The 24,209-nt window shown below is 57.0% G+C and overlaps 1 protein-coding gene across 1 annotated transcript in view; it reads right to left on the bottom strand.

The window, feature by feature from the left end:
- Positions 1-24,209, bottom strand: part of TNS3 (tensin 3) — a 216,139-nt gene that overhangs the window by 86,721 nt on the left and 105,209 nt on the right. Inside the window, exons 10-16 of the mRNA XM_042927325.1 lie at positions 23,919-24,002; positions 15,931-16,043; positions 15,582-15,642; positions 14,432-14,507; positions 2,441-2,570; positions 2,094-2,159; positions 600-704 (exon numbers count right to left, since the gene is read on the bottom strand). Coding sequence (XP_042783259.1) covers positions 600-704; positions 2,094-2,159; positions 2,441-2,570; positions 14,432-14,507; positions 15,582-15,642; positions 15,931-16,043; positions 23,919-24,002 — 635 coding nt within the window. The remainder of the gene's footprint in view (positions 1-599; positions 705-2,093; positions 2,160-2,440; positions 2,571-14,431; positions 14,508-15,581; positions 15,643-15,930; positions 16,044-23,918; positions 24,003-24,209) is intronic.

Consider the following 24,209-nt stretch of genomic DNA (forward strand, 5'->3'; position numbering starts at 1 on the left):
GGGCAATGCCCTCCTACCGCTCCCAGGACCAGGCCTTCGAACAGGACGCCCCCCACGGCCTCCCGCCACCGCCCACCCGCTGTGGCAGAGAAGCCTGTCGCCGAGTTCCGGCCACCGCCCCCATGCGTGAGAGCACTGTAGGACAGGCTGGGTCTGCTCCAGGAGCTCGCATGCCCGGCCCAGCAAGAACCTGGTCAAGTAAGAAACCAAACAGACACCAAGGTGGAGAAGCATGACAGGGAGAGGAGGAGACACTGAGCTGGCTATCTGGGCCTCGTTCCTGTCACCTGACACACGGTGGGGGGGAGGGGGGGGTTCCCTGCCCATCCCAGGGAGTGCCCCCCCCCACCGGCAACGTCCAAGTCAACCAGCCTAGTGCAGAGACACTGACACCTTCCCAGCAGCTCGCAGCCAGCGCCCCAAGGAAACCTCTCTGCTTCTCACATACTCTCCTGAACTCACAGCCCCGGGGGCTCTGGACCCCAAAAGAGGGCAGGGTTTCTAGCATCCGAGCAGACTGCAGGGACATTTCTGATCTAACTGCCAGCAGGCTGCCTTCTGCCCCTCCCCTGGGCCCTCACGACGGCTGCTGGACGTACCTTCTCCGCCGGCACTCAGGCTCTCGTACGAGTCCCAGCGGATCAGGGGGTCTGCCGTGTTGAAGTCCACGATCACTCCGTGGTCATTGCACAAGTGTTCACAGCCTGCAGGGGGAGGAAGTGTCAGCCACAGCCCAGGCACGCCGCCGTGCGCCAGCCCGGAGGACCAGACGGAGGCGTGCCGGGCCTGAGTGCCCAAAGCCAGCGCCAAGACCCGTGTTCCTGCTCCCAGGAGCCTGGCGCTGACCGCAGCTGGTGTGGACTCTGGCTCTCCATCCGCTGTGCACTCAGTCCACTCTGGGCTCTGAGTACTAACTGTGCACGCCAAGACCACCCAGATCACTTCCCAGACCGGGACGGAGAGGCACCGAGCGGTCAGCCCTGAGGCAGAGGGCGGAGAGGCGCGTTTATGACCAGGCTCCAGGCTCCCAGACCCCTGCGCCACTCTGCCCACATTCTGGGGAAGCCAATGGTTGTGACCTCACACACCTCGCACTTAACTAGCAACTGAATTAGGGCACTGACCTCAGAAGGAAGGGGACTATCTTCTCCAGCAATTCAAGCCTGAGTTAAAACGTTCTCGGGGAGCCTGGGGGGCTCAGGCAGTTAAGTGTCCAACTTCGGTTCAGGTAACGATCTCACAGTTTGTGGGGTCAAGCCCCACGTCAGGCTCTGTGCTGATAGTGAGGAGCCTGCTTGGGATTCTGTCTCTACCTCTCTCTGCCTCTCCCCACTAGAGCACACACTCTCTCAATATTAAATAAACATTTTAAATAATAAATCAGTAAAAAATAAATTGTTTTTGAGTATGAATCTCGCTAAAGAAAAGAACCACTCCCCTTGATGATAAAGGGGCAGATTCCTCTATTTTTAGAAAAAAAGGAGAATCTATTTGTTTGCAAATAAATATTTGTACTCAACTGTACTTCTAATCATCTTTAAACACATTCAACTGTTTGTTGGGAGAAAAGTAAACAATCAGCACGATCTCCCAGAAAGAGAGACAAAAAGCTGAGGGACCGAGGGTCCGGGCTCTTCCTCAGGCAAAAGATTCCCCATGTCTGGGGTCTTACTGATCCAACTGGGCCCTGCTATCTGTAAGTCGCCCCTCACCACACTGAAAACTATCCTATTATTTGAAACTTGGGGGACACCCGGTGGCTCAGTCGGTTAAGCATCTGACTCTTGATCTCAGCTCAGGTCATGATCTCACAGCTCATGAGATCGAGCCCCGCTTCTGGCTCCATGCTGACAGCATGGAGCCTGCTTGGGATTCTTCCTCCCTCCCTCTCTCTCTCTCTCTGTCTCTCCCTCTCTCTCTCCCCCTCCCTCACTCACGTTCTCTCTCAAAATAAATAAACTTAAAAAAAAATTGTGATGACAATGTCCCAATACGCATAAAGGTGGGAGAGTATGCTGAGACCCCATTGGACCAGACCCTCCACCCAAGCTGGCAAGCACCCTGCCTCCGCGTGCATTCTGCACCCCACCTACCTTGAATCTTCTCGGGAGTGGCAGAGAAAACTAACTCAATCTTGCCGTTATCAGGAAAACGGTCATCTGAAAAACAAATCGTGTTTGGACAAGTTCAGAGATGAAGGGGCAAAAAAGCCCATACAAACTCCAGCCAGGATGGCGCCCACACCCACCAGGGCAGGCCCCATGGCTGAGGAGTTCTTCATGTTTCCAGAACATTCTCTGGACCAGAGCTTGGTCTTCTGTGAGACCAGCAGTTAGTGGCAGGTAGGTTCAGCGCATGGGGCATGGGGAGAACAGGGAGAGGAGCAAACAGAGACCCACTGCCCACTGTGACCTGCGTCCCAGAGGCCCGCGGGCCTCACCTTGGCTGGCGGTGTCCAAATCCTCCTTCCCGAACACCAGCCCGCAGCCCTGGACGGCCCCGGTGTGAAACTGCAGGCGGAAGATGACGTCGCGGGTGGCCGAACGGTACTTCTTGTGGTAGCACTTGATCTGGTGTGAAGAGGGGACACACAGGCCAATTCTTGAGCAGCAGGGGGTCACGGGGTAGGCCTCCCCCCACCAAGCCCTGTGGACCAGCTGCAAATGTCACCACTTCCAAGGGACCTAAGTTCTGACGGCCACAGCCACCGCCCGTGGCCGTCAGGCCAATGCGGATACTCTGGTTGCAGAGGACACGTCAGGATGAACTTCCCCAGGGTCTAGTAACTCCCTGTGGGGAAGACGTTGCTTTCATCCACATTCTCTAGGTGTCACAGGCAGCTGGGCCTCACCGTCCACGCTTCATGTGCTAAATGCCTATGTGTGCGCTAGGATTTGGAGAGGAGAGGACAGGAGAGAAAGAGAGAGAAAGGGAGAGGCAGAGGGAGGGGAGGAGGGGAAGGGGTAGATGGGAGAGGGCCTGGCATTTAAATAACCCGAGCAAGGCTGTCCCATATCCTGGACGCTCACTTGAGAGCAGCCTCCAGTATCACCACGGCACTGATGTGAACTCAGGGCTGCGGGTGCCCTGGGTCCCCGGGGCCACCTTTATGTGGAAGCCCCCCCTCCCCGCCCAAGGGAATGAGAGAGCGCCGGGGCCGCGAGGAGGTCTCCCAGGCCACAGCAGGGTGATGTCTGCAGGCGAGGACCCCCCCCCGCCCCCGCCCCACAAGCAGGGCAGGGGCTCCTTCCCAGGGTGCTCAGCAGCCCAAGGCCAGAAGCAGGCTGGAGTGCGCGTGCCCGGCAGGGGGAAGAGTGTGCATGTCCCTCCCCTGTGCGTGCCCGGCAGGGGGAGGAGGAGGCTGGGGCTCTCAGAGGAAGCCACGCTCACAAAAAAGATTTTTCTAGGGCGAAGATGGGCGTTAAATATCCAGTACATCACAAAGGCCAATGAGAAGCAGCCACGTGGGCCGGGTCCAGACAGGCAATGCAGGAGAATGCCCCAGCTGAAGGCTCTGCCGTGCGGCTGCCCAGGCAAACTACCCCACAAAGGGAAAGTAAAGCCCCAGGAGCCTGGGCCCACTGGCCAGGAAGCGTGTCCCCCTGGGCACAGCCAGGCCATTGTTTCGCTCTGCGTGTCTACAAGGAAACAGTCTGATAAATACACGAAGTGTGAATAGACCGAAGGGGAGTGTTTCGTGTTGACAAGCATGCCCGGGGCTGCCTGGTGCATACACAGCCCAACTCAGACCTGGCCTCTGTCCTGGCTTCTGTCCTGGCCTCTGTCCTGGCCTCCGTCTGGACCGGCCCAGAGCGTCTGCACCAACCATCACGAATTCCTGAGAAATGGGAACTCGGCAATCTGCTTTCAACCAACAATGGACCTTCATCCACAGGGTCTCCTCCTGCGGCCTCCTGGGGTCACAGACTCCTCAGCGGGGCCCAACCGAAGGCTGATGATGGCTGGACTTCCTTCCAGAACACGCCATGTGCTCCTCCCCTCCTGCGAGCCCTCACCTGCACGCACCCCGGGGACTGAGGTCTCAGCAGAGGCGCCCACCCACCCGGACCGCAGAAGAGACCCCCCCAGGAGGCCCCCCCAGGATGCAGCAGGTCCCCTGGTATCCCCATCTCTCCAGGAGGACGGGAGCTGCACCTGGCAAGTAGGGGTGACCCGGGGAGAAGCGGGAGGAGGGGGTCCAGGCTCACTCCAGGCCGGTTCTTAAATCTTTCTAAATGCCGAGGGGAACCAGAGCTTTAAACAACGTCCTGAGGGGGACAGTGCCCCGCCGCAACCCCCACGGTCACAGCGCAGTGAGGAGTGGCCTTGCCAAGCGTGGGCGCCGAAGCCTGCGTGCGGGACCTCTGGTGAACAGGGGGCGCAGCAGGCGCTGGGCAGATAAGCCCCTGCGCCCATTAAGGGGCTCATCCTGTAGCCGGCGCCCCCCAGGCCAGGCCCCACCCTCCCCGGGGACCCCAGGGGCTCCCTGTGCCGCTCACCACGACTCAGCACAGCCGCCCCACACATGCCGTGTGGCTCAGTCACAAATCGCAGCCCCTCTGAGTGCCAGGGAGCGGGAAGGCGGAGGTCACCATGCCTGGGGCAGGGTCCGGGATGGGGATCGCCCTCCCCATGCTGCCAGCTCCCGTCACTTCCCAGGGCCAAGTGTGACTCTGGTGTCTGAAGACTCCTGGGTTTTCCCAGGACAAGGGCTCAGAACGGAAGGAGGAGTGACCTATCCACCGTTACGGGGCAGCTGCCTGGTCCTGCTCTCCCACAGGGTGTCCCGTCCGCAGAATCCTGACAAGCTGGCTGGCAGACACCCCAGGCCTCCCTGCACACCTCCGGAGGCTTCGTGCTGAACCTCTCTTCCCGCAGATGGGGAGGCACCCGCCGGCCCCCCAGCCCGGCCACCTGCCCTGGGAACAGACGCCAGGTGCCTCCTGAGGACACAGAAAACCCCAGGAGCCTTCCTGCACAAGGTCCGGGCAGCCACCACCACGGAGCAGCTCCGACCCACAGACGGGGTCCACCCCCGCCGGGAGCCCTGCCGGGGCACGGGCACCAGAGGCAGAGCCCGTAACCATCCCCCGCCCAAGCCGACAGGTGTCAGCATCGGCGGCGAGAGACGAGAATCCCGCTCCTCACACTCGGGGGGAAAGAACCATCGGCAGCTACTTGACGTGAGCGCCCCAAATGCCCCCTCTAAGATACCAAGGACAGCACCTCGTAACGATCACAGTGACCAAGGCCTGTAACATCCCCTTTGTCCCTCTGGGGTCGGTGAGTTTCCACAATACGTCCATCCCCTGCCTTCAGATTTTAGAATACGCATGTCTGAAACAATTCAAAGCATAGCAGCCTGGACTCCGTACAAAAGGGGGAAGGACATCCGTCCACCACAGCCTGTCCCCAAAGCCGCAGGGGGGCACACGGGTGTGACACGAACGTCACGACCCACCGGGAACTCTTGGGTCGGGGGAAGGAAGGCGCTCAGGTGGCGCGTGGATTTCCCTGGCGGCACAGTGGCTGTTCAAGCAGTGACCTCCAGTCTCCATCCCGAGGATGATCAGCTCTCACGACACATCCATACAACACGCGAGCCCAAACGCACGTACCGGCCTGACGCTATCAGAGGCTGCAAGCTTCTAGAGGGAGGGGGCCCCGGGGGACGGGTCTGAGCGCTTGGAGCCTTCCTTGTCTTGACGAGACGATCCGGAAACCGTCGCCCAGCGTAAAACCCACCTGTGCCCTTGAGCGGTCGGTGCCCGGGCCTTGGTCCCCCCGCACCGCACACCGTGTGTGCAGTGGCGGTCCCGTCCGCGACAGAATTCCTAATCACACATGTCATGGATCCATCTGGTGGGCAAGGGGCCGGTAAGCTGACCTCCCTGCTTAACACTTGGGCTGCACGGATGTGTTTTTAATTCAAACTCTCCATCAACAAGAGAACGGCGCCTTGGACCAAGGGCTCAAAGCTTGAGGACGCAGCCCCGGGAGCGCCTGTGCCCAGGTCAGAGGCCAGCCCGCAGGTGTCCCCCTCCTCTGCCTGCCGCCAGCCCTTATCTGAGGCAGCTCCTACTTGGAGCCACCTCCCACGAAACATCCCAGTGCCCACCAGCTTAGTACAAACAGCAGAAGAAACAGGACCCTCGACACTCCCCACCAGGAAACAGAGTCCCCCAGCTGCAACTCACTTTGCTGGTGGTCCCGGTGATGGCCGTCTGGATAGGCTCAGAGGACAAGCTACAACCTCACGCTTGAAAGACTGAAAACCGTGATCTCTAACCCTGGTAAGTCTGAACACCCACATCATCCAGTGCCAACACGAACCGCAATTTCGAAATGCCGTAATTCGTGTCCACACCCATGGAAAGGTCAGCAGGTGCTGGCTACGAACGAAAGCACAGCCGTGGAGCTAGGACCGCGGGAAGGATCAAGCCCCTGCCTGGGTCTGGGAGGTGGCCCGCACAGTCAGGGAGGAAGGTGCGCGCACAGAAGTCACAAGGAAACACAGAGGCAGGCACAGCGGGAAGTGTGTGGGAACTGCCTGCCGGAGGAGCAAAGTCCACAGAGGGAGCTGAGGACACGCATAGAAGTGCCCCCAGCGGGAGGGAGTAAAGGACAGTGCTGGGTGTCCGCAGCAGCTCCCAGAGCAGGCGTCCCCTCTGTTTAGAAGTTGGGTCACGGGAGCAAGGTCGCGGAGCCCCGCAGTCACTAGGACACAACGTGAGTGGCCACAGGGTTTGCACAAGCGGAGACAGCAAGACCAGGCATGCCGGACGGGAAAGTGTTTACAAGCCCATCAAGGCCCTGGGCCGCGGCCAGGATCCCACTGCGTCTGCACCCACGCGAATTCCTCAGCGAGGTTACATAACGGCCTGGCTGTGCTCACGGAGCTCTGGCCTCCTCCCGGAGGACCTGAGGCCCTGCCCTTCGGAAGGGGTGGACCTGAGAGATGGGAGGGTCAGGTGTGCAGAGGGAGGGCGAGGGGATGGGCCGGCGGTGCTCAGGCGGTCAGACTGCTCCCTCGGCCTCACCAGGACCAGGGCCGAGCTTTGCCCTCCCCAGCACTTTCCCGGCCCGTCAGAGCCGATGCGGCCCGACTTCCTGCAAACGCAGCCCCCGATGTCTTGGCTAACAGGTCTCGGGTGAGGAAAGGGGCAAATCTATCCGGGCACACTTACCAGATCAAGGAGGGGAAAACCCAGAAGGTGAGATGCCTTCGGGAAGATGATGACCGAGGACGGTGAGCCAGCCCTGGGAACTCCTCCCACCTTCGAGGGCAGGGAGGTGGGCTCAGTGAACACTAGACCGAGAGCCAAACCCGCTACAGCTGCTGGTGGTGAACCCGTAAGCGCCCTCCCTGCTCCTCAGCACACTGTCTGAGTCACGGCTGTCTCCCAGTTCTTGAGTGGAAATGAAAATGCCTTCATGAGGGAAGCCCTGTAACTCAATCCCCCCGGGCAGGGGACCTGGGGCTTCTCCAGGCTCCCACGGCAAGGGGCAGGAGCAGGGGTGGCTCGCACCGCCCTAAAGACGCTCCACCAACCTCAGGGAAGTTTCTGTAGCATCTTTCTCCCGCGATGATCCCCGAGGTCGATTTCGGGTGGAACCAGAAGGCCTGGGGCTCCAAGCTACCGCACAACAAGCACCCACAGATGACGACCTCCAGGCCAGCCGCGCCTCTCCCGTGACACCCGCGGGATGCTCTCCCCCCACCGGACCCTCACGTGTCCCTCCACTGAACAAGTCACCCGCCTGCTCGTTGCACTCAAAACGGGAGGTAACTCTCGGAAGTGCGGTCTGCCTGTGACTGCCTTTCCTGTCCTCCGGGCTACGTGCGCTGCCGCAAACGACTGAGGTGACCCATTGTCACCAGCGGTTCTTGATTTCACTGTTAATCTCGCTGGGATAGGGCTGCAAACGAACACAGCTGTCATGGGCTGGGTTGTGTCTGTCCCCCCCCCCCCCCAAATTCACATGTCGAGGCCTAATCCTCAGGACCTCAGAATAGGCCTGTGTTTGGAGACAGGATTCTTCAAGAGGAGATTACAGTCAACAAGGTCACCAGGACGGGCCCTGGTCCACTGCCTGGTGTCTTGTAAGAAGAGGAGATCTGGGGCACCTGGGGGGCTCTGTTGGTTGAGCAACCAACTCTTGGTTTCGGCTCAGGTCATGATCTCACTGTTTGTGAGATCAAGCCCCACATCGGGCTCTGCACTGACAGTGTGGAGCCTGCTTGGGATTCTTTCTCTCTCTCTCTCTCTCTCTCTCTCTCTCCTGCTCGCTCACTCTCACTCTCTCAAAATAAAGAAACTTAAAAAAAAAAAAAAAAGAGGGGATCAGGAGAAGGACAGCACAGAGGGACAACCACACTGGGACACAGGGAGGAATCAGCCATCCATACACCCAGGAGAGGCCTCGGGAGGGACCATCCCAGACATGCCTGGATCTCAGACATCCAGCCTCCAGCACCAAGAGAGAAGAAATGTGTGCAGTTTACGCCCCTGGTCTATGGAGCTTTGTTAAAGCCAGCTGGGGGGTGCCAGGGAGGGCTCAGTCAGTTAAGTATCTGAGTCTTGATTTCGACTCAGGTCATGATCTCATGGTTTGGGAGTTTGAGCCCCGCATCTGGCTCTGTGCTGACAACATAGAGCCTGCTTGGGATTCTCTCTCTTCCTCTCTCTGCCTCTTCCCTACCTGTGTGTGTGCTCTCTCTCTCTCTCTCTCAAAATAAATACACACATTTTAAAAAGAAGAAAACGGGGTGCCTGGGTGGCTCAGTCGGTTAAGCGTCCAACTTCGGCTCAGGTCATGATCTCGCGGTCTGTGGGTTCGAGCCCCGCATCGGGCTCTGTGCTGACAGCTCAGAGCCTGGAGCCTGCTTCCGATTCTGTGTCTCCCTCTCTCTCTGCCCCTCCCCCACTCATGCTCTGTCTCTCTCTGTCTCAAAAATAAATAAACATTAAAAAAACTTTAAAAAAAAAATAAAAAGAAGAAAACGAAATGAAACCCTCTCTTACACTCATGTTTCTGAGTTGGGTCGATTATTCCTTCCTGTACTCACTTGTTTATTAAATACTTGCTTGGGATTCTCGGTCTCTCTCTCAGCCCCTCCCGTTTGTTCTCTCTCTCTCTCTCTCTCTCTCTCTCTCTCTCTCTCAAAAATAAATAAATAAAAACTTTAAAAAAAAAAAAATAGGCCAGCTGGGAAACTACCCAAGAGGTTCAGATCCTATGTTACTGGGAGACAGATTCCTGAACTGAACGTCTCGGGACTCACTTCCGTGAACAGCACAGAGAAAAGTCACCCTGTGATGGAAAAATACCCCTTCCCAGCTGGAGCCCCCGCACCCTCCTCATATCTGGTAACGCTGCAGAGAGTAAGTGCAGAGGGCACAGAACTGAATCGTAAACACAGGAAACATCAATCAAGTAATGGTACTGACGGTGGAGTCCTAAAATTACCCCGTGGCAGGAACGCACAGAGGTGGGGGAGAGGCGGCGTCAGGGCACAAGCATCTCCCAGGAAAGCAGCTGGGACACCTTCGCAGGCTCTTCTCATGGGAACACAAGCTCGTAGACAGGGGCCAACAGGAGACAAAACACTCACCCCGGGAGAGCCCCAGAGCGCCCGATCCGCACACTCCCTTCTGCCTCGGTGCAGGTGCCCCTGGGGCTGCCAGGGCCCATCCAGTCACCGTCCCTGCTCCTGAAGGCCGGCAGCCCCAGGCACAGGCTCACGAGGCGGCCTGTGGTGGAGACCTGGTTGGCCAGCGTGCTCTGGCCTCTAGCCTCAGGCGTGGGCCCAGCGGCCACCCTCACTGGCTCACAGCAAAGCTGAGCCATCACCCTTGACAAGCACGATGACCAGCTGTGCACAGACAGGCCTAGCACCCGGCCCCGCACCATCCAGCATGGGACACAGAGGCATCTCGGGTGACAGATCACAGATCACGGCCTAAAGGGGGCAGCTCAGACACCCCACCTCTGACAGAGAAGACCCGAGGAAAGGGGCATCTGGTCACCAGCAGAATGCAGCCTCTCAGGGGACAAATGATCGAGGGGGCAGGAAACCCCTCGGAGCCCCCCACCCTCCCCGCAGGAGGGTGCTCAGCTGTCACAGAGCAACGCTGCAGCTGCACGTGGACAGGGTCACAGGGCATGGAGCACGGCTCTGGGGACGTGCAGCGGCTGTGGGCTCAGGAGGTGCACGGGCAGCTCAGGACTGGGTGAGATGCGGGGCAAGTTCACACTCGGCGTCCGGGGAACACGTGGGCAGGCTCCCAGAAACCAGCACGGTGGGCGCTGGAGGCTGGTGGACATGGGGTGGGAGGGACCTGGGGGCCCGGCACGGTGCAGAAGGGAGCGAGGGGCAGCGTGGACCTGCAGGGAGAGGCAGGGAAGACAAGGCGCGATCAAGACGGGGGTTGGGGGGGTTTGATGGACGGTCAGGAGCAGAGGGGGCTTCAGGCCAGGAGCCAAGGGAAGAGAAACCTCTGGCCAGGACCGAGGAACCTGCAGAGACAACTAGACGGGGAGGGTCTCCAGGTCTTGGCCAGAGGCCAGGGGGCTGGGTGGGAGGGGACCCAGAGAGATCCAGAAGGCCAGGCAGGCAGGAGACCCCAGCACAGCCCTGTCCCCTCTCCGAGGCCCCCTTCTCGGCGGGAGCTCCAGGCCCTGAGGTGAAGTGGGGTGGGACAAATGGGGGCCCAGACAGGCCCCTTCCCCTGCGCCCCTGGGGCCCCTGGCCCCACTCCCCACCCACATCCGGCCCCCTCGAGTCCCCAGCACAGGGTTCTTGCTGCCACGCATCTTCTCGCAGACCCGCCACTCGACCCACACCTGTCTGTGCTCCCCTGCTCCGTGACACCGTGGTAGGTCTCGCTTCACAAATCCCCAAGGACCGTGAGCATCGGCCACACAGCCCTCTCCTGATGGCCCAGCTGCCAGCCCAGTCTGGCCTCATCCACCCGGGGACCCAGGGGCCCCTGCACCCACATCTGTGCCTCCGAACACCTCTGCTCGGCCGCAGCAGCTCACAAGTGCGAGCTGGGAACGAAATAGCCACAGAAGTGCCCCCTGATCGCTTTTTCGGACTTCCCGCCATAGCAAAGGAGCCCAAGGAAGAGCCAGACGCCGCAGCGAGCCCCCTGCAGCCACTGGATCAGATCACGAGTACACCTGAGAACCACGTGGGCCAGTGCACGCGGTGACAGGCACCTGTCACGCAGCCGTAGGCACCCAGAGGCACCCACCATGTGAATGCAGCACAGGTAGAAGCGTACCCAACACACAGGACGGCTTCCAGCCGGAGGGACGTCACGTGGGCAAGCTCGCCACGTGACCCACCAGCTCTAGGCACCCGCACATCGGCCGGGCCTCCCACCCCCGCCGGCTCCCCTCCCGACCCGCCTCCCGGACCCCAAGTGCCAGACCAGACCCCTCCCACAGCCTCCCACGCCACCTCTCAGCTGCATTCCAGCTGACCCACTCCTGAGGTTACCTTGGGCCTCCAGGGGTGGGACAGACACAGGCACGTGGCCCGGGCTTGTGGGGTTTCTGGGGTGAAGGCCGTGAAGCCAGCCATCCTAACTCACCTGACCCCCTCACCCCGTGGAGGTCCTCACTTAGCAGAAGGGGGCTTCGAGCTCACGGAGGCGGGCCTCCGAGGCCACCCGGACCCTGCAGGCCGAAGCGCTGGTGGGAGCCCAGACACGGGGCCCAAAGCCAGTCCTGGGGACGCAGCCAGTACCCACGTGCGGCCATTCGGTGCGGCCCCGCTTCCCACCGAGGCAGGGTCCTGACCCCTCTGTCCTCCCTTCTGCTCACACTTGTGCTGACAAGGGTGACCCTCCAGGGTGAGCGGCATGTTCTCGGGTGGCTGAGAAGAGCTTCAGGAACACCAGCTTTCCCGCAAGAAAACCGCAAGCCTCCAAGCCCGCACAATCTGGAAGCAACTGAATGTCACCCAGACATCGGGACACACCCAGCAAGCCTCTGGCGCCTCGAGGCCTGGGGACCCCGTGCCCTTGCCACGTGCCTACACCCGTGTCAGACCACCCTTCCGCCCGCCCACCAGCCCGCCCGCCTCACCCACCGTGGCCCGTCCTGGGATCTGTCTCCCACAGAAGGTCCACGGCCCCACCAGCCTCCTCCGGGACGAAGATGTCACCCTGTCACTCCCTTCCTTCCTGTGCCAGGGCCCCACACAGAGACCCAGAAAGCTCAAAACATTCAAAACAGGACAGTTGCGTAAATAAATTCCTGGTAAGGAAGGAAGGAGGGAGGGGACGGGGAAGGGTGTGGAAGGGGGGAGGAGAAGAGAAGGAAAGGAGGGAGGAGGCGGGGATGAGGGACCCAGGCCGCCGGCCAGGCCTCCGCCACCGCCTCACAAAGACCCCGCAGCCACCAGCCCACAATTAGGTGGGAGGGAGGCCCCCCACGTTTGAGAGTCATCTTCCACACCTCAGGGCTTCGGCCACCTCCCTCGGGTCTCCACAAGGGGACTTAGCTGCTGACCACAGGGAGCACCCATCCCAGAGACAGGGCCTCCAGAGGCCTCTGCCTTGCCCAGGAGTAGTGACTTAGGGATCTGGGTCCCCACTAGCCTCTCCTGGCCTCCTCATCCCCGGCCTCTTTTTTAAAGCTGGAACACCAGACCGGTGCACTGAGCGGGCAGACAGAAGCCACAGCCATGTGCAGCCCCGGGAGGGGGTGGGGTCCAGAACATAGCAGGTGCTTCCTCACTGCTCTGCCCGATGGCCAACAATCGAGGAGGTCCTGGAAGACACACCCTCCCCTCTCCCCCTCGGTCTCCCCACCAGAGGGAAAAGGCTGGGAGTTGCTCTCAGAACACTCTAGAAGAGAAGCCTTTCCTCCCCGGGGACGGTGCAACACAGTGGCCCACCCGACACCTCAGTTCTGTGGTCTATGGAATGAGGACACCAGCCTCTTTCACAGCGAGGTCCCCAGGGACAGGGGACAAGCTGTGACGTGCACCTGAGGAGAACTCTCACAGGGACACAACAGTGTAACATTGGTGCCCAGGGCACCTACGTTTGTGACCCCCCTGACCTGACTTGCATGAGAATTCAGGATGGGTCAACCACTGAGAAAGGGTTTTAAGACCTTTTAGGGGCGCCTGGGTGGCTTAGTCACTTGAGCATGTGACTCCTGATTTCGGCTTAGGTCATGATCCAGGGTCATGGGATTGAGCCCCACATCAGGCTCTGTGCTGAATGGAGCCTGCTTAAAATTCTCTCTCTTCTCTCTCTCCCTGTCCCTCCCCCGCTTGCACACACGTATGCATGATCACTCTCTCTCTCTCTCTAAGATAAATAAACATTGAAAAAAAAATCCAAAGGTTTAAGGGAAATTGATAAGAATCCTCAAAAACTTGGAATGAGCCATTTCCAATCTGGTCACAGGTGCTCCCAGGCCCTGGGGACACTCAAGCAAATCAATTCGGTGTGCGTGGGAAGCCATACTGCCTCAAGGTTTCAAGGGAAATTTCTCTAAAATTCATTAGACGGAAGATTCTTTCTACATTCAAGACAGAAAAGGCAAAAATGTAGCAGCTAATCTCATCCCAGAACCAGTACATACAGGAATCAAACTCATCCAGAGGAACCGCTGTTTAGGACATCAGCCAAGCTGTGATTCGATAGCTGGACTGCACACGGGGGCCTCTAAGGACGCCTGAGATCGCACATCACAGCTGGGACCAGGGACCCTCGGAAGGGCAGTGGCCAAGCTGGGACTCACATTTCGGAGAACATACTGCTAAGTGGTTCTCACCATTCGCTCTGTCCCTTCTACTGAAATAGCTCTAGGGGTGCCTGGGCGGCTCAGTCAGTTAATTGTCCAACTCCTGATTTCAGCTCAGGTCATGATCTTGTGGTTCATGGGTTCGAGCCCCGCATCGGGCTCCATGCTGATAGCTCAGAGCCTGGGGCCTGCTTCGGATGCTGTGTCTCCCTCTCTCTCTGCCCCTCCCCTGCTCATACTCTGTCTCTCTTTCTCATTACTTGGAAATGCAATTTTACAAAAAGGAGAAACACTGGATTGATAGCAGCTACTTTTTGGGTGGGAGAAAAAGAAAGGTTGGGAAGGCTGGGGGGCTCAGTTGGTTAAGGATCCAACTTCAGCTCAAGTCACGATCTCACGGTTCGTGAGTTCGAGCCCCGCGTCGGGCTCGGTGCTGACAGCTCAGAGCCTGGAGCCTGCTTCGGATTCCGTGTCTCCCTCTCTCTCTCTGCCCCTACCCACTCACGCTCTGTCTCTCTCAAAAATAAATAAACATTAAAACAATTTTAAACCAAATAAAACAGCTTCACTCAGACAACAAGTCAGCTGCCCCAAAGTAAAGGCCACCCTTCACTCCTCGAGGTGCTGACCAGGAGGGGGACACACCGCGTGCACTCACCATGATGTCCCCCTTCAGCAGCTGGGCCGGCTCAATGGCGATGTGGACCCTGCCTTGGTTTCCCGGGCCGATGTTGCTTGGGGATAAACAAGGTAGAGCTTAATGCAATCTCATGACTTAACAGAAACGCTGTGTGAGAAAAGCGACTTCGTAACGCAAACTCAGAGATGACTCGGAACATCCCGCCAGGCTCGGGGATCCAAGTCGAGCGCATCACGGCCAGGCTGCCACCCACGTGTGGGTCCACATTCAGTCCAGACACAGGACGGCAGCTCGTTCTGAGCGGTGGCAGCACCATGAGGCCACATCTTACCTGACGCCCTTTATACTAATGCTCATAAAACATCTAGGGGCACCTGGTGGAGGGGGGTGCTCAGCTGGTTAAGCGTCGGACTTCGGCTCAGGTCATGATCTCACAGTTTGTGGGTTCGAGCCCCGCGTCCAGCTCTGTGCTGACAGCTCAGAGCCTGGAGCCTTCTTCGGGTTCTGTTTCCCCCTCTCTGCCCCTCCCCCGCTCATGCTCTGTCTCTCTCTCTCTCAAAAATAAACTATAAAATTTAAAATAAAAATAAAACATGTAAATGCACACAAAAGCAAACCAGAAAAGCCTAGAAACCATACAAATTCCGAGGACATGTGTCTGCCCTTTGTCTAAAATGCACAGGGGAGGGGCACCTGGGGGGCTCAGTCAGTTAAGTGTCCACCTTCGGCTCAGGTCACGATCTCACAGTTTGTGGGTTCGAGCCCCGCGTTCAGCTCGGTGCAGACAGCTCAGAGCCTGGAGCCAGCTTGGGGTTCTGTGTCTCCCTCTCTGTCCCTCCCCTGCTCTCGCTCTGTCTCTCCCTCCCTCTCTGCCCCTCCCCCACTTGCACTCTCTCCCTCTCAAAAATAAGCAATAAGAAAATTAAATTTAATTTAATTTAAAAAATAAAACGCACAGGGGAGAGAAAAGCATGGGACTCTGGTATGGCTACTTCCAGACAGTTTGGGGCCTGCCCACCCTCCAGGCCCCGCGTCCACACCCCTCTCTGGAGCCAACCGTGCACCTGCAGTGACTGCTGGCCCCGCACTCCCGGCTGGACGCCCCCACCCCTTCCCGCAGGACAGGCGGCTCGGCAAGGCCCATCTCCTGTGAAGGCGGCACACTTACTATATCCCCGACGTGTACACGGGCTGCATGGCCTGGTAGAGCTTCAGAAAGGGCCGGCACACTGGAAGAGAGGCGGAATCATCTATAGACACAGGAGTGTGGCCAACAGCAAAAGAGAGACAAGGTGGCCACGGGCTGTGCCTGAGCTTCAGAAGCAGCGCTGGTATAAAGTCACCGGGGTCCCTGGGGAGAGGAGCCCCCCCCTCACTGGCTTTCTCCGGCCGGTGACCAGGACGCCCGGGGCCCGGATCCCATGTGAGCCTCTCAGTGGGAGAAAGGGGGGCCTGTCAAGTGCAGGGTCTGGGACGGGCCAGCAGACCTCGAGACCCCGCTGGGAGCGGACACTCACCTCCACCCGTGTCAAAGTTGGGAGTGCCGTGCAGGATGACAAAATGCAGGAACAGTGGCGAGGTATTCATTTTCACCGTCCCCGACAGGAGCCCGCTGAGGAACTGAACGTACCTGCAAAGCGACGGCGGCTTAGGGCCCCTGCAGTGGGGGCCTAACCCCAAGCCGGATGTTTCCTGGGGTTCTGGGAGGGGCCCCAGTCCCCAATGCTCACAGCGATGGGGGCCACAGAATCCAGGTGTGACCCTGGGGAGCACAGCCTGGGCACGCAGCCCCGTCGGGATCCCTGGACACCCCACACTGCGGGCAGCCTCTCTGTCTGTCCCCCAGCCCAGAGCCACGCAGGGCCAGGCCACAGGGCTGTCACAGTCCCCCCCCACCCGGGGGGGGAGGAGAGGCTCTGTAAGCACCTCACACCTCTAACAGGGTCCCTCTGCCCTCACCTCCCACCCCACACAAAGACCCTGGACGGGCCCCCTGCCCGTCAGAGGGGTCAGAGCGCCCATCACCAAGCAGGCGTGGGTTCTCATATCATGAAGGTTTAGCAGGGGATGTACAATAAGCATGTCTGTGACCACAAATGCCATTAAGGAACAACGAATCCCATCCACCCCCACCCCCGCACATCACCCCACTCCTAAGACAAGCACACGTGACAAATGTCACCGTGTAAAGTGTGACAGAGTGGAGCCTGCACCCGTGCCCCTCCCCCCAGCTGTGACAATCACAAGTCTGTGGCTCCTGCTTTTCGAAGGCGAGCCCCAGCTCAGCACGGGACCCTCGGCTCTGCGCGCCCAGCCCCAGCCCGAGACCCCGACTCAGGCAGGTCAGGACGGCAGCCAGAGACGGCCGGTCGCCCCTTCTGGTCTCCAGGGCCACAGGTGGCTGACTGGCAGCAGATCCCAAATGTGCAGCCGGGCCGGTGGCCCCGCGTGTGCCCGCTACCATGTGCCTGCGTGCTGGCCGGTCCACGCACAGTGCTGGCCCCAGGGGCTCCTCACGGGTGCTGGGCGCACACATCACTCAGACCCCCTCTCTACGCTTTGATTTACTCCAGCGTGCACACAGGGAGGGGTAAGAAAACCTTGTACGGTACAACACATGTCGAATCTCTATGAAGTTCTCTTTGGGGTGGCCTCGTCCCGCTGTCTCCCAAAGTGTCAGCACAAGCGCGAATGCCCCGGGACGACAACCACGTGCACTGCAAGCCTGCTCGGTAGCTGTGGCCGGGGTCGGCGGCCGAGCCAGCGGAGGCTGCACACGGGGGACAGGTAGCCAGGCCACGTTCCACAGGTCTGTGTCTGTACGCGGCCACCCGGAAGCCCCCGTCGGCACCAAAGACCAGAAAATCGGCCCACGGTGGACAGGAGACAAAAAAGAAAATGAAAGGGCTTCCTGATCAGTTCCTCCAGCAGACCGCGGGCAGGACCGGTCCCAGCCGTGGTGTTCACCCGTGGCGAAGGCAGGAAGGAGCGCAAGGGCCCCAGCCGCCCGCCCGACTCTCGCAGCGCACAGCTTGCAAACCCCGTTCCAAACAGCTCCACCGTCTCCCATCACCTCCTCCTGCTTTCGAGGGAAGAAACTCCCTGGGAGGTCGTTTTCCTGCGTCATCTCTGTGCAGAAGGTACAGACACGGCGCATGTACAGGCGGGAGACACACACGCGTCACTCGTGTGCCAAAGCAGCTTGAGATCTGCCAACATTCGCCACGCTGCTTAACCAGCTGCCAAAGCGGGAATTTACAGCTGGGGTTCCCTTGAATCTCAAACACGTGATCTGCACTTGGGTAAGCCACAGGAGGGCATGGGGGGGCGCACCCTGGCTCCGAGCAGGGGACACCTGATGGCCGCAGCGGGCACGCTCCCCGAGGAGAGAAGATGGGCACCCGGTCCCTTTGCACCTGCCCGCCTCCCGTACAAATGCTCTTTCAGACACACAGGTGTTGTGTCAAGACTACAGAAACGTCAAAGCCAAATGAAGCTATACTGGGGTGTGTCTGGCTCTCAGACACACCTACGAATCTTAAGTTTCTGCAGGCCAGACATCGGGGCTCTGGTCCCTTCACCAGACTGCAGGCCAGACATCGGGGCTCTGGCCCCTTCACCATGCAGGGTCGGACACAGGAAGGACCCCACCAGGGGCCTCCTCGGGACTCCTCCTGCCCCGCGCCCCTGGGAAGGTCCGCTGGCCCCATCGTCCCTCCCTGATGGAGTCTGGACACGTGTGCTGCTGTCTCGACCCCCTCCCAGGAAGAAGAGTGCAGAGGAGAAGGGGCACAGAAACCCTCATCGTTCACTCGTCACATGCACAGCGTTGATGACAAGCTAAGACTGCAGAAATGGTGTTTTAAATTATTTATCAGAGCAAAAAGAACACCACGTTCATCAGTAACCCCGGGGCTTCAGCAAGGGGCTCCTCAGCATCAGCCGGAAGCCGACCGCTCTGTGGCTTTTGAGAGTAAGGTACAAGGGTGCCCGGGGTGGCTCAGTCGGCTCAGCTCATGATCTCACGGTTCGTGAGTTCGAGCCCTGTGTCGGGCTCTGTACTGACAGTGTGGAGCCTGCTTGGGATTCTCGCTCTCCCTCTCTCTCTCTTTCTGCTCCTCCCCTGCTCACCCTCTCTCTGTCTCTCTGTCTCACTCTCTCAAAATAAATAAATAAACATAAAAAAAATAAGAGTAAGGAACAGAGTGGCAGAGAATGGACCCCCTGTCAAACAGGGTCCCGCCTTAGAGCTCATCACCAAGTATTAATTAAGCAAAAGCTTGGAGGCGGCTTGCTGTTGAGGCCCCAACAAACCCCCACAAACCCCCGGCAAACTAATTAAGTCACTTGCCACGAGACCCATTTTGAAACGGTTTCTCAAACGCAGTCCTGACATAGGCCACGACGTCCCCCCTCGGGGTGGCCAGGACCACAGGGAGGGGGTCGTCAAAGCCTCTGTCACACAGATGTGTCCGTCCTGGGCTCTTCGGGCCTCAAAGTGCTTCCAGGCATACTGTATGCACGCACTCAGTCACCTACCCACTTGAGAACATCTCCCAAGGCAGGAGCTGGGTAGAGAACATCCCTCTAGCCTGTGGGTGCAGGAAGATTCACCTGGGAATGCAGAATGGAGCCCACACGACCATTATGCAACATCAGCACTACAGCTTTCAGCACACGCTGACAGGAAGTACACGTGGCAGGCATGGGTTTGCAAAAGTGAGAGGGCTTTCCTCCATTTTCCACACTCTTGCACTGCTATTAAAAAGCTACAGTAAAAGGGCACCTGGGTGGTTCAGCCGGTTAAGCATCCGACTTCGGCTCAGGCCATGATCTCACAGTCCGCGAATTTGAGCCCCGAGTCGGGCTCTGGGCTGACAGCTCAGAGCCTGGAACCTGCTTCGGAATTTGTGCCTCCCTCTCTCTTTGCCCCTCCCTGCTCGTGCTCTGTTTCTGTCTCTTGAAAATGAATAAATGTTTAAAAAAAAAAAAAAAAAAAAAAAAAGCTACAGTAAATCCTAAGAGCAAAAAGAAGAAAACAAGGCAAACATTCTTCCTTGGTGGGTGCTGAGCATTTTGAGTGGATAGAAATACAAACCATATGATGGTGTCAACAGATGCAGAAAAAACACTGGACAAAATACAACGTTCGTTTATGATAAAAAGTCCCAACAAAGTTGGTATACAAGGAGCAACCCTCCACGTAATGAAGGCCATGCATGACAAGCCCACAGCAAACATCGTACCCAATGCTGAGAAGCTGACAGCTTTTCCTCCAAGATCAGGAACAAGACAGGGATGCCCACCCTTGCTACTTGTATTCAACATAGTGTTGAAGTCCTAGCCACAGCAATCAGACAAGAAAAAGAAATGAGAGGCATCCAAATCAGAAAGATTTAAAACTGTCATGGTTTGTGGGTGACATGATATTATACATAGAAAACCCTAATCCTCCCTTCAAAAATTGTTATGACTAATAAATGAATTTGGTAAAGTTGTTGGGGCTCCTGGGGGGCTCAGTCAGTTAAGCATCTGACTTCGGCTCAGGTCATGATCTCACGGTTTGTGAGTTCAAGCCCCACATTGGGCTCTGTGCTGGCAGATTGAGCCTGGAACCTGCTTTGGATTCTATGTCTCCCTCTCTCTCTGCCCCTCCCCTGCTCATGCTCTCTCTCTCTCTCTCTCTCCCTCTCTCTCTCTCTCTCTCTTTCTTGAAAACAAATAAACAGTAAAAAAATTTTTTTTTTAATTTTGTAAAGTTGAAGCATACAAAATTAACATACATCAATAGGTTGCATTTCTAGACAGCTAAGAATGTACTACCAGAAAGAGAAATTAAGAAACAGCCCAGGGGCGACTGGGTGGCTCAGTCAGTTAAGCGTCCATCTGACTCTTGGTTTCAGCTCAGGGCATGATTTCGCGGTTTTGTGAGTTCAAGCCCCGAGTCAGGCTCTGTGCTAGCAGCACAGAGCCTGCTTGGGATTCTCTGTCTGCCTCTCTCTCTGCCCCTCTTCCACTTATGCTGTCTCTCTCTGTGATAAATAAACTTAAAAAAATTTTTTTAATAAAAAAAAAGAAAGAAAGAAACAACCCATTCACAACTGCATTAAAACGAATGAAACAGCTAGAAATAAACTTAACCAAGGCAGTGGAAGACCAGTATGCTAAAAACCATAAGACGCTGATGGGAAAAACTAAAGACGACACAAACAGAAAAACGTTCCATGCTGATGGATTGGGAAGAACAATATCGTTAAAATGTCCATCCTACCAAAAGCAAGTTACAGATTCAATGCAAACCCTATCAAAATTCCAATGGCATTTTTCATCACAGAAATAGCAAAAAGCAAACAAACAAAAAAGCACCTTAAAGTTCACATGGAACCACAAAGGAGCCTAAACAGCCAAAGCAGTCTTGAGAAAAAATAACAAAGCCAGAGGTATAACACTTCCCAATTTCAAACTAAGCTACAAAACTGTAGTAAACAAGACAGTACGGCACTGGCATCAAAACAGGTCAACGGGACAGAAGAGAGAGCCCAGAAATAAGCCCACGCACATCTGGTCAATTCGTTTATGACAAAGGAGCCAAGAATATACAATGGAAGAAAGCAGTCTCCTCAATCAACAGTGTTGAGAAAACGGGGCCACTGTCTTACCCCGTGCACAAACTAAACTCAAAATGGATTGAAGACTTGAACATAAGACCTGAAACCATAAAAATCCTAGAAGAAGACGCCGGTCTTGGTGATGACGTTTTTAATCGGACACCAAAGCAAAAATAAACACATGGGATCGCATCAAACTAAAACAACTTCCACACAGCGAAAGAGTCCATCATCAAAAGGACAAGGCGGCCCACGGAATGGGAGAAGACACTTACACTATGTGGTTAATAAGGGGTTGGTATCGAAAATATATGCAGAAGGGATACAGCTCCACAGCAAAAAAAAAAAACAAAAACAAACAAAAAAACAATAATCCAATTGAAAATGGGCAGAAGACATGAACAGACAGTTCTCCAAAGAAGACATCCACATGGCCCACAGACACATGGAAAGATGCTCAAATCACTGATCATCAGGGAAATGCAAATCAAAACCACCATGAGATACCACGTGACACCTGTCAGAACGGCAAAAATAACAGCACCTGAAACTACAGATGTTGGCAAGGACGCGGAGAAAAAGGAACGCCCTTGGGCTGTTGCTGGGAATGCAAACTGGTGCAGTCACTATGGAAAACCGTGTGGAGGTTCCTCAAAAAGTTAAAAATAGAACTACCATATGGTCTGGTAACTCCACGTATGGGTATTTTGCCGATGAAAACAAATACACCTACTTGAAAAGATCATCTGGGGGCACCTGGATGGCTCAGTCAGTTGAGCATCCAACTTCAGCTCAGGTCATGATCTCAGGGTTCCTGAGTTCGAGCCCCGCGTCGGGCTCTGTGCTGACAGCTCAGAGCCTGGAGCCTGTTTTGGATTCTGTGTCTCCCTCTCTCTCTGCCCCTCCCCTGCTCTCACTCTGTATGTCTCTCCCTCTCAAAAGTAAATAGACATCAAAAAAAATTTAAAAAAAAAAGAAAGAAAGAAAAGGTCATCTGCACCCATGGTTACTGCAGCATTACTGATGGTAACTGATGGAAACAGCCCAAGTGTCTATCAAAGGACAGACGAATAAAGGTGTGGCATAGATATACCACAGGATGTTAATCAGCTCTAAAAACAAGAAAGAAATCTTAACATCTGCAACAACTTGGATGGAGACTACTATGTAAAGTAAAATCTCCAACAGAGAAAAACAAATATCTTATGACTTCACTTACATGTTGAACCAGAAAACAAAACAAATGAACAAATAAAACAAGCTCCAAAGCTCACAGACACAGAGAACACATTGGTGGTTGCCAGAGGCAGGGGTTACTGGATGGGCAAAAGGCGGGAGAGGAGGAGGAGGGGGAGGAAGGAAGAAGGAGGGAGGAGGAAGGGGAAGAAAAAGAAGAGAGGAGGAGGAGGAAGAGGGAGGAAGAGGAGGAGGAGGAGGAGGAGGAGGAGGAGGAGGAGGAGGAGGAGGAGGAGGGAGAGGAGAAGGAGAAGCAAGAGGAGGGAGGGGGGAAGGAAAAAGGAAAGAGGAGGAAGAGGTAAAAGGAAGAGGTGGAGGAAGAAAAGGAAGGACGTGGAGGAGGGAGGGGGAAGAGGAGGAGGAAGAGAGGAGGAACAGAAGGATAGGAGAGGGGAGAGGAGGACAGGGGGAGGGGCAGGGGAGAAATGGGAACCCCTCTTCCCTGGCGGGAGCAGAGCATCCGGGGGGCTCCCTCCTAGTTTAAGTCACACCCACACGGGAACGTCTGCTGCCACCCTGGAAAGGGCTCAACAGGGAAACGCCACGTCAGGGTTCAAAACAGAACGAGGGGCTCGGTGTACCTGTAATACTAATGAAACGCTGGGTTTCTTGCAAGCGACTCACACTCCCTTGTGGGGTGTGTGGCTCAGAGTGGGTTCAGACTCAGGGTCCCACACCGCCCACACAGCCGGGTCTGAACACACACGGACCTGGACACGGGAAACACTCAGGAAAAAAGGAGGCAGTGCCTTTGGTGGTCCTTGAAATCCCTCTCCCGGATGGAACTGAAACACACCTGTGAGCCGCCCCAAGGATTCCCTCGGAGGCTGGGGAAGCAGGTGCAGGAGACAGAAAGCCATCCTGGCAACTGCCTCGGCCATCCTTGGCAAATCCCCTGCTGTCAGCCTTAAAATAGAAGCGCAGAGACTGTGTGCCCGGCTCCGTGTCACTGTCGGCAAGACGTGGGGCCGGGAGGAGGCCGCTCAGGACCCCTCTCGCTGGACCCTGACCCACTGCGTACACCCTGACCCCGTCCGCCTTCTTCAGCTGGGCATGGAGGGCGGCGTGCACTCCCTGGGGACACATGGCGAGAGAGTCGGCTCCCCCAGGGCCCTTCTGACCCTGCACACCAAGCATCCCGGGGGCTCCAGAGGGAGGGTGGTGGGCGGGCCAAGGAGGCTAGCATGATGGAAGATGCCCCGGGCTCAGGAGCTGAGCATCTAGAACAGGGGTCGGGGCCAACCACAAACCTGACACAGAGCCACGTTCGCTCATTTCCGAATGCCTGTGCCGCTCTCCAGTGAGGACAGCCGTGACAGAGACCACGTGGCCTGCACGGCCCAGAACCTCCACCCGCCAGCAGATTACAGACACAGTTCACCGACCCGACCCGGCAGATAGAAACCAGTTCTGGCATCAGAGCACAAATCCACCCCTGCGCTGAGCGTGCGGGAAGGACGCCTGGGTCCCCCTCTCAGAGCCAGCCGGGGCCGGGGGCTCCCCTCCCACCCACACACGGTGGCTCATCTCCGCCGCTGGGCACCCGGCCAGCCCTCCCCTCCCGTTCTTGCCTGGTCAGGGGAGGCGCCTCTTCTGTCCCCACCTTCTGAAATATGAAGTCTCACCCACCTGTTCACTCAGGCGTGGGGACACGTACGTACCGTTTCTGGGACGGCTGCATTAAATCCGAAACTTTATCATCGTAGAACTTCTTCATCGCAAATCTATCCAGGGCCTGGTCGGCGCTGGGGAAAGGAGAGAGATGGACAGAGACACAGCGTTAACCCCGTGGAGTCACAGGTGGCAGGGTGACACAGGACAGGTGGTATGGCTGTCCTGAGTGACTGGCCCCCACGGGAGCCCCACCTCTGCCGCGCCTGCACGCGTGCACCCCAGCCTAGCATTAGCATCTCCTCTTGGACCCCAATCCCGGGAGTATGTTCGGGCCACCG

The sequence above is a fragment of the Panthera leo genome, chromosome A2 (genome assembly GCF_018350215.1).
Source record: "Panthera leo isolate Ple1 chromosome A2, P.leo_Ple1_pat1.1, whole genome shotgun sequence".
NCBI classification, from domain to species: Eukaryota; Metazoa; Chordata; class Mammalia; order Carnivora; family Felidae; genus Panthera; species Panthera leo.